General features: G+C 36.6%; 2 protein-coding genes across 2 annotated transcripts in view; both read left to right on the top strand.

The window, feature by feature from the left end:
- The window catches only part of LOC101299667 (GPI ethanolamine phosphate transferase 1-like), a 6,743-nt gene extending 3,004 nt beyond the window's left edge, over positions 1–3,739 (top strand). The window contains exons 2-12 of the mRNA XM_004297917.1: positions 3–265; positions 464–697; positions 790–977; positions 1,279–1,420; positions 1,522–1,630; positions 1,898–2,000; positions 2,112–2,295; positions 2,809–2,907; positions 2,991–3,049; positions 3,282–3,387; positions 3,554–3,739. Of these exons, the coding sequence (XP_004297965.1) occupies positions 3–265; positions 464–697; positions 790–977; positions 1,279–1,420; positions 1,522–1,630; positions 1,898–2,000; positions 2,112–2,295; positions 2,809–2,907; positions 2,991–3,049; positions 3,282–3,387; positions 3,554–3,718 (1,652 nt within the window). The 3' untranslated portion in view covers positions 3,719–3,739. The remainder of the gene's footprint in view (positions 1–2; positions 266–463; positions 698–789; positions 978–1,278; positions 1,421–1,521; positions 1,631–1,897; positions 2,001–2,111; positions 2,296–2,808; positions 2,908–2,990; positions 3,050–3,281; positions 3,388–3,553) is intronic.
- A 528-nt stretch (positions 3,740–4,267) lies between these two features.
- Positions 4,268–6,740, top strand: LOC101294453. The gene is made up of 4 exons (XM_004296521.1): positions 4,268–4,400; positions 4,594–4,918; positions 5,065–5,616; positions 5,789–6,740. The coding sequence occupies exons 1-4, from the start codon at positions 4,384–4,386 to the stop codon at positions 6,608–6,610; spliced, it is 1,716 nt and encodes a 571-aa protein (XP_004296569.1). The 5' UTR covers positions 4,268–4,383; the 3' UTR covers positions 6,611–6,740.
- The last annotated feature ends 3,416 nt before the right edge of the window (positions 6,741–10,156 follow it).

The following is a 10,156-nucleotide window of genomic DNA, read 5'->3' as shown; positions in this document are numbered from 1 at the left end:
CCTCTTGGATCAAATTGAGGATCAAATATCTAATGGAGACTATGAAGCTGCTAGGAAACTATCTGAAAATCTGCGAGACTTGGCACTACAAGGACTTCATTATTTTCAAACTTATGATTGGCTGATGCTCATGACTGTAATTATTCTTGGGTATATTGGTTGGATGACCTATATTGTTCTCCATGTGCTGCAATCATACACGTCATTGGCAGGTGATATATTGATAAAGATGCAAGCAGATCACCAGACAGATAATACCAGAAAAGTAATGTTTGTGTAAGCTTGATCTTGCATAGCCATTAATTACCTTATCAATTGAAGTTCACAGAAAAAGAGGGATACATTTTCCATAAGAAAAAGAGAGGCCAAATTCAGGAATATTTTGCAAAAAAAAAGAAGAGGCCAAGTTTTAAATTCTCTAAATATAAAATTTAACTAAAATATCTTTATTAATTTTTGGCAGGTACAACTTTCTGGATGCTTGTTTCTGGGACTTCTCAGCATGATACTGTTCATTGAGCAGTCTCCTCCTCTTTACCATGCATACACAACAATGACAGTATTTTTGTGGACACAAATATCTAGTGAATATCGGTTCATTAAAGCATTATGGAGACAGTTATCTGGAAGGAAAATCAACTATTTCACAAAAGTTCTAGCCGCTTGTGCTGTCGCAGTATTCATACTTGAATATCTGGTATTGAAATCAAACTTATTTATCATCCGGCTTCAAAACCTGGTAATTTGGTATTTTGAACTCTGAACAGTGTACTTTGGTATATTCTGTAGGTGAATAGCTTCACTGAGAGGAAGCTCTACACCTGGTGTTTTCTGACTGTGGGAGCCATAGCCTTTATTTATCTTTTCAAGTCAATTCCATGGAGATCTGGGATTCCTTTCTTTGTTTGTGGTGCATGCTGGTTCTTATCTGTATTTACTTTGATGCCAGCAGAAATTCCGGATAATAATAATCTTGTGTAAGTGGACTCTTGTGGAATGTTTATTTATCAATGTATGTGCTTGTGACAGTTTAGTTTTCAATAAGTTGCGGACGTATTATCTGACAGAATTAAAGTTGTTTGCACAATCTTGAATTCAAACAATGTTGTTCTCATATCAGCTTACGGATAAAATCAGTAACTAGTCAATAAGATTTTGAGCCTGTTATGATAAATAGACAGTTTTACTGTATTAACTATCTTGAGTTTGATGTCTATTAGTAGCATTTGGGTTGGCCATAACAATTATGTCTGTGTTTGTGCAATATCATGTCTACAGAATATGGAGTGGGGTTATGATTATTATGGTTGGAGCAGCTGGTAGGTTTCTGGATCAGCATACTGAGGGAAACAAGTTTTGGCTCAGTATCTGTAATAGTGACGCAAAGAAACCCAAGTTCCCCATGCTCTTTCAATTACAGGTGCTTCACTTGTCTCAGCTCCCAATTGGTATGATCTTATGTTTGATGTGACTCCACAGATCTAAAGTCGTTTTTCTTTCTCTTGGATATTTGTGAATTAGGCTTTTCTGGTTGGATTATCGTCTGTGATGGTGTCAATTTCAACATCTCATAGAACACAGAACCAAGAACTGCATGTCTGGCACCAGTTTATAAATTGGTCCATTGCTGGTATGCTCTTAGACTGGCAATTTAGCATTTTAGGTTATAGTTTTGGGCAGTAGCATACATCCAACATCTAATTTTTGTTATGTTTCTCCTTTTCATTTCTTTTGCTCTACAATTTTTGTTGTTTTTTTTGTTTTTCAAATTTATCTTATTATATTTGTTTTATCTGTTCTGATGGTCAGTAAACTGATTGATAATATTTCAATGCCCGAGTAACGTTAGAAGTGAATTCCACATATGGTACTTATCTATTATTTTGTCTTGTCATAGGTCCCTCGATGGTACTTCCATTATTTTCAGCAAATGGTCTCTTGTCCCGGCTTACGTCCATATTTCTTGGCTTTGCACCCACATTCCTTCTATTATCTATCGGGTAAAGGCAAATTATGTGTCACCTATCATTTTTGTCTTTAGAAGCTTTGTGATATGCATGAAATTAGGATGGATTTTCTAATATCTTTGTTCATTCTAAAAAATTATGCAGATATGAAGCTGTCTTCTATAGTGCTTTTGCTCTCGTACTCATGGCTTGGATACTATTTGAAAACACACTTATTTACTCTAGTAAGGTGAAAAGGTTGTCAAGTTCCTTTAACAATATGGAGGATAATTCCCTAGTTGATGGTAGATACTTGCAGCTGTCTGATGTGAGAATTCCTTTGACATTTGTAAGTGCTTTGTTTTCTTAAATTATATCATCATGCATTTTAAATATTTTTTCTGCTATGCTATTCCAAATGAAGTTTTGGAGACCTTTACAAGACTAGCACACAATATTTTATAAATTCAGATATGCTTTATGTATGACCTTCTGTATTAGTGATCTTGGCTATTAGTTATGCGTCCATCTGTGACCTTCCTTACCTATGATATAAGTCTTGTAAGATTTTCTGAAGCTGCAATATAATTGAGAAAACTGTGAATTAGAAAATTAAAGCTTGTAGCCACCTATCAATTATGTTTAGCATGGTCTTTTGTTTTAATCTGTGCAAATAAATTTAGCTAGTACTACTGTTGCTGAAGGAATCATAGAAAACAATTCAAACTCATTGCACTGATGACTGACCTCAAACATTTCACTAGAAGTATGGGGGTGTTTATAAGAGAATGTACTCCTTGCCTAGTGTTTTTCATACTTATTACTGGTCATGACGTGATGCTAATGGAGTTTGTGTCTTTAGCTGGTCTTGTTTAATGTTGCCTTCTTCGGAACGGGAAATTTTGCAAGTATCGCAAGTTTTGAAATCTCATCAGTCTATCGATTCATTACTGTCTTCAGCGTAAGTGATGGTTGAATTTTTGTTGAATCCAGAATATTTGCAGAGTTTTGCTACTTTGCTAATGTTGCTTTCTCTTATTGCAGCCCTTTCTTATGGCAGCGTTACTGATCTTCAAGCTATTCATTCCATTTCTGCTTGTCATGTAAGTACAATCACAATTGTGTGTCTCATTGGTGTTTATGACTGATTATAGCATTGTGCCATAAGAAAATTTTACCAAGTTATAAATGGTTATAGATTGTACTAATGCCTTCTCATGGCTTGAGCTGCCCTGTTATGATATGTTTTGTGGCTACATTGTTATGGTGTGAGGAAGTTGAGTTGAATTTCTATGAATGAAAATATAACCTTTTCTTTGGTGGATTGAAATGCAGATGTGTATTCAGTGCAATAACTAAGCTGAATCGACTTCCACGATTGGGATGCTATTTCCTCGTTATATTGTTTTCAGATGTTATGACTATGCATTTCTTCTTCCTGGTATGTATACTAACTACATTCTACGAATAAAATTATGCCGTCTCATAACTGATAAGGATACGAGTTTGGTAGCTATAAATGTGTGGTCCAGACTGCATTTCTATACATAATGTACATGAAACCTTGTATTCTTATCGACTTTACTGACTATTTTGATCGGTAACAGGTCCAGAATACAGGAAGTTGGATGGAAATTGGTAACAGCATCAGCCATTTTGGAATAGTGAGTGCTCAAGTTGTCTTTGTTCTGCTGCTTTTCGCGCTCACAAACGTATACACAAAGGATATCCACATTGGTTCTGTGGAAGGTTCCTCTCGTAAAGCAATGTAAGGCAATGTTGGATTAGGATATTGCGCTCATCAGTTTTCCTCAAAGCTGAGCTTTATGTTCGAACCAGACCTTCTACAGCTGACAGCTCTAACAGCAGCTTCTTATTTCTTCTGATATTTGGCGATTGCTTTGCTAACTGTGAGATTCATAGCAAGGGGATTTTCCAAGTGTTCCCCAGAGGTTGTACAAAATTGACGTTAACTTTGTCACACCTTTTAATACAAGTTGATTAATTAGTTTAACCAGTTATATTCTCTATAGATCATTGATCAATCTGTAATTAAATTAGATTATGGCCGGGAAAATGTAGCTTAAGAACCGAAACCACCAGGGAAAATATAGTCCGGTATATAATAACTCCAGTGATTTGCGTATGAACATGCAAAGACTACGAGGAATCGCAACACGTTAAGTTAAAAGGGAAAGAGATAAGGCATCTTGTATCTAGCTAAAGGTCTTCCTATTAAGCTTTCATGAAGTTGCTCGGTTTGAGTTGATGTTGACGTGCTTGACGAAGACGAAGACTTGGTTTTCTAGTTTTTGGACAGGAAGAAGTTTTTATATGCTTATCGGTAAGTTTCCTGGAGATTGCTGGTGAATGATCTCACTGACTATATATATACGATCATTGTTGTTTCTCTAAGCATATACCAGAAAGCTTGAAGATGGTCAGCCAAAACAAGTATGTAGTCTCTTCCTAAGATTTTTGTTCTCTCTTTTTTCCTTGTTATTTGCCAAGCTTGTTTTTATGATTGTAAGTTCACCATGTCTGAGTGTCATTTTCAGAAATGTATCTGTTCTTTACTGGGTCCTGTTATTTTGTTTATTCTTCCCATTTTTACTCTGGGTTTGATTTTTGTTCCTGATGATGTCAGGTTTAGCAGCGGCTTAGAATCGGGGAATTTTGTGCTGAACTCTGATCCGGTAAACCGGGCATGGTGTGCGGTTGAGCAACAAAGACAGATTAATCCAAATGCAGAGCCCTTGTACAATGAAATAATCCAACCAGAAAATCAGATCATCATAGCTTTTGGCACTCCGCCCAGCTCTCTTGAGGGACAAGAAGGCTTGGTTTCATCAAAATATTTTCCTCACTTTGAGTTTTTGTGCAACAAAAGCAATCCAGTCTTCTACATCAATGAAGCAGCAATCACACTATTTCAGTCGCATTATGATGACCTCCTCCTTCTGAAAAATAAGGTTGGTTTTAAGAAGCTATACATTGAAGTTGTCATCTTAGTTAGTTTCACAAGTATTTGTAAAACATAAGATTGACATAACATGCTTGTCTCTTGTTCTGCTTCATTATCATTCTGATGAGTAAATAACATTTTACATTGTTTCAGCTGGTAGAGAATAGCAAGAGCAAAACCCCACCATTGATAATCATCACCGGACAATATGTGGGAGGCATTGTGGCTACACTCTTCACCTTATGGTTGCTAGAAGGCTTCAACGTGCTCAAAACCAAACGCCCTCTTTGCGTTACTTTCAGTTCTCCCTTTGTTGGTGATGAACACCTTCGAAAATGTGTGTTAGAATTTTCGACTTGGAAATCTTGTTTCTTGCATGTAGTCTCTGACCAAGATCATACACCTAAACTCTTTATGTCTCGAAATACATTTGGTGCTTATAAGCCATTTGGGACATTCTTATTATGCTCGACCTCGGGTAGTGCTACCTCTGAGGACCCGGATTTCATTTCAGAACAATTCGTGACAGCCAATTCTCTTAGTGCTCAAACTCAAGATCCTAATTTGGGGTTCCCTTATGGACATATTTTGGAGGATCTCAAGCGCAAGGCATTATGTAATGTTTACAAGTCCATTGGAGGGGAAAGAGATCCACTTGAAGCTAGCATAATCACACAACTCCTAGCTGTCGGAGTAGTCTCACAGGTAACAAATGATCTCACAGAAAAATAAGGAAATTATCATTATTCTGTGCGTTTCTATATTTGTTGTGAAGTGTGGAAAAAGAAAAAAATCAAACTAATTTATGATAAGAGTATGGTATCATTTTTCCATACTTTTTATTTAACTTATTACCAAAATGTTATCATTGCAACAGCAACAGTCCCCTGATACTAACAATCTGGTTGGGAAGATGAAAAAACATGAAACAAAGTTGTTAATTCAGAAGATGAAGAACTCGGACAACGACAAGAGACTGAATGACATGAAAATTTGCATGGCCAACTTGGAGTGGTACAAGAAGGACTCGAAACGGCAAAATATTGGATACTATGACAGGTACAGAGAGAAGGGCAATGAATCTGACATCAATGTTAACGGGTATAAGAAGAAGCTCATGAATTACTGGGAGGACTCTGTCACTGAAGTAGAGAACAAGCCCCAGATGGAAGGAGCGCATTTTCGGGTTCGTTGGCTATGGGGAGGCACAAACTACAGAAGGATGGTTGAGCCACTTCACATAGCAGACTACTACAAGGATGGTGGAAAGAACTACATATCTGATGGGAAAAGGCCTAAACATTTCATACTGTTGGAGGAATGGTTGAAGAAAAAAGACAAACCTCAAGAAGTCCCAAGCAAAGCGAAAAGAGAGTCAGTGGGGGCTAGTTTGAATGAGGATTCTTGTTTTTGGGCGCATGTTGAAGAAGCTCGCATCCTATGCACTCTGGTGAAGAATGGATCAGTTGAAGAGAAAGAACGTGCACCGCAAGAATTGAAAATTTTCGAGGCGTATGTGTATGGTTCCCTTAAGAATTATGCATTGTCTCCGGAAATTTTCTTGGAGAAGAGCAGCTTCATGCAGTGGTTGAAGGAGTACAAGGGAGTTGTTGAGCAACCCTACTCCTCCTTGCTTCTGGACTTCATGAAAGAGCGCAATCACGAGGCATATCAGAAAGGAGAGTTCATCTTTCCATGATCCAAAAATTGAGTTATATGCCAATAAACATACGATTTATCTAGTGTGGTGCTTTTCTTTATTGTAATATTTTCTGTGCTTGGTGTTTCTTCCACGTAGTTTGCTTTGTGTATGCAAAAATAAAGTTCAACGATGAGTTCAATCTTGATTAAGCCTCTTCCTTGTTGATAGTTTGTGGCACAAACATGGATCCATTAATTGGGATTGAATGCTTACTTAGTGAAAATGTAGCTGTATTTAATTCATGTTCAGATCCGTATAGGAATGAATTGCTGACACATTTACTTACATGGAATGAAATTGAAAAATGAGGGAATGATTCCGGCAGAAGAGAATTCTAGCGTTTACTTACACATAATGAAATTGGAATGGGTGTGACTCCCACCTCCTAATAAGGAATCGATTCCTTAACAACCCTAAATTGTAATACTAAAGGGGGAGGTGGGATAATGAATGATATCATCAGGAATAAACTTTTATTCTAAAAATGCCCTCTTTAATTTTATTATGCTAATAATATATTGAGAAATTTGTTTAAGATGCTAATAATTTCAATTTTTTTTTCTTAAAGGCTTCTTTTTATATGCTAATAATATATTATTTGTGGAATGTGAGACCCCGTAAAGTTATAGCTATATGTATTGCGGTCACGAATGATTTTAGTAAACGATTTCTGTAGTGGACGGACATTGCTCGGTTTAGTTGGGTTCGAGAGGTTTCATTTTTAAATTGGGCCTATAATGTAGTCTTGGAATAACCCGGGGACTAAGGAGGGCAACATTGTAATTTTATATATATGAGCTACAAATTGATAAGCTTTGATCAGAGAATGACCAGAAGCTTCTCCCGTTTTCTCTCCCTCTCTTACGAACGCTCTCGATCTTGATCACTCTCTTTCTTTCTCTGTGTCTCTCTGTTCATGTTCAAGAAGGCAAAGCTGCTAAATATTCATGGTGGGATGTTAATCTTCAGTTCAAGGATACAACAGAGATGGAGTTTGGGTCGTTCGGCTATGTACCGTCGCCATCGATTCAAGTTGTAGAAAGCCACATGCATGAACGTTATTCTTCTTCTCTTGGCGTTTTGAGGTAAAGTCCCAAGAACCCATAGATTTGGGATTTCAGATTTTAACACAGATTGGGTTTTGATTATTTTTGATGGTTTGATTGCTGGTGATGACAAACTGAAGTTGAATTAGGTTCCAAGTAACAAAGCAGGAAGACCATGGAGAATAATTAAGCTGTGAAGGGAAGAGGTGATGAAACTGAAAATCACAAGTAAGATTCTGCCACTGATTTGAATTTGAGTTCTTAATTTTGTCTTTTGGTTCTATGTGATGATGCGAACTAAGATTTATTGGGTGATGAGTTTTTGGAGTTAAGAAGCAAGTTAATGACTCCTGAACATGTCAAATAATGCAGAAGTTGGAAATTGATGGGTGAATGGAAATTTAGAGAGACCATAAAGATGGTAAGACCGTATCTTTGATTGGATTTGGTTCCATAAGCAATTGATCAATTATTAATTACTTTGTTTTTAATGAGAATAGAAGAAGAAGAAGGGTTCAAGTTCTCCATCTAGGACAAGACTACATGCTTGGACGTAATGGACATCCTCTTGAAAATTAAGGTGAGAGCCTGGGTAAACAAGGGAACTCTTGTTTCATGTTCTTCCAAGTATAAAATTTTGTTTATATTGGATTATGATGGCATTGATGGTTTGTATGCCTATTCAATGAAAACAGAGTATATGAGGTTCAGTTGCTTTGGTCCAACAACGCATCAGGAAGAAAGAGATCAAAATAAAGAAATTACATGGTAAGTGGGTGATCACTTTGGATACATATAGTTGACTTAATTGTGTTTGCTATGAATATACTTTGGAAAGAATTATTAGGCTACTGTAAGTATGCACTGATCCCTTGCTATGAACGATATGGTTTTGATCTATTGGTAATATGCTGCATCATATTTACAAGAATGATAAAGTTGGAAACTAGTTTATTTTGAAGAGTGTAATTGATATATCAATGGTATCTAGGATTTGTTGCTATTCGATGTGCTCAAGGGGATATTGGTTTGGTTTGAATCATGATACGGATAGAAAGCTAATGAAACATAAGGTGCTGGACATTTTTGAAATATTGATGTCATGAAGCTTCTTTGAATGGAACACTCTTACTATATACTTCCAGCGTGTTTATTGAAAACAATAATTATGAAGTGGTGAATCAAATTACTTGGCAATAGTTCATGATAAGTTGGAAGGGTTAAAGCATTTGAATGAGAAACGAATTGGGTTCAGATGCTCATTTGAGCTAGAGATAAAGAATGAGTTAAGTATGAGCCATTATTAGTTGGCTTAGTGTGTTGAACTAAGCTCGGTCTTTATAACTAGCTACTATTAGCTATCACCTCATATGATCATTATGTAGTACATGTGATCTTGTTAAGTTTTTGAAAAGAGTTCCTAATTGATGTTTAAGGAACTAATATTTGAAATGTCGGACAGAGCTCCGGTTCTTGAGTTTTCGAGTATGGTGGTGTTTGCCGAGTGTTGTGGAGCAAAGACTTGGACTCCAGGAATACCAGGTAGGGGATTCTAGACTCTTCTTGGCTAGTGGTTTTTCGTATATTATATATGAAAAATGATCGCATGGCTGTGATTGGTTTATTATGAAGATTTAATATTTCTATTGCCATGCTTGTTTTCAATGTTTTCGATATTGTGTGATGACTTGAGAGTGAGCGGGGCATAGTGACTTCCTTGGGTTTCGATCCCCTAAACCTTCGGAGGGGCTGTACGGACTCGAGGACGTCTGACATCCTTTGAGGTGTGGCGTCACTCCTAGGCGGTATAGCGTAAATGGACACTCTCGCTACACCTTGCCGGTATGGACGATATTAATTGCGGTAAGGTTGTAGTTGGCATAAGAGGACCGGTCATCAGGTTTGTGTATTCTGGGCCCGCAGATAGTTTTCAAAATGAAACTTACTTTATGATTTGATCATCATTTATATTTATATTTGTTTTCACATACTGGCCAATAAATTAAATAGTTTTCAAACCTAGTTGGTTGAGTCTTATTGAGCAGCGAGGACGAAAGCTCACCCCTACAACAGTTTTCGATGCAGGTTCTGTGCACAAGAATGGGATTGAGCTGGATTGAGATGGGTGTGCATATTTGGTTAAAGTTAAATGTCTTTTTTTAAATTTGTTATCGTACGTAAGGTCTCCATTTTGTATCATGATTACTGGATACATTTCCTTGTGTTTTATTTGGAAACCTTGTTTGAAGTTTTTTGTCTGTCAGCTACTTTATTTTATTTTCCTGTCATTGTTATCCGTGCTACCAAGGAACTATGTTTTTGTTAACCTTGGAGATGTTTTATTGAAGTTGTTATTTCGTATTAGTTTTGTGCTTTATAGCTTGATCCGAAGGAAGTAAATCTGTTTTACTATAATGTTTTACACCTCATTTATGTAACGCTTCCGACTTTAACTTTGATTTTCAATTTATAAAAGTTTTAGTTAGTTTAATTAAAA

Source organism: Fragaria vesca, linkage group LG4 (genome assembly GCF_000184155.1).
Source record: "Fragaria vesca subsp. vesca linkage group LG4, FraVesHawaii_1.0, whole genome shotgun sequence".
Classification (NCBI taxonomy): Eukaryota; Viridiplantae; Streptophyta; class Magnoliopsida; order Rosales; family Rosaceae; genus Fragaria; species Fragaria vesca.
Note: the sequence above shows the minus strand (reverse complement) of the source record. Positions and strands in the feature narration are given on the sequence as shown.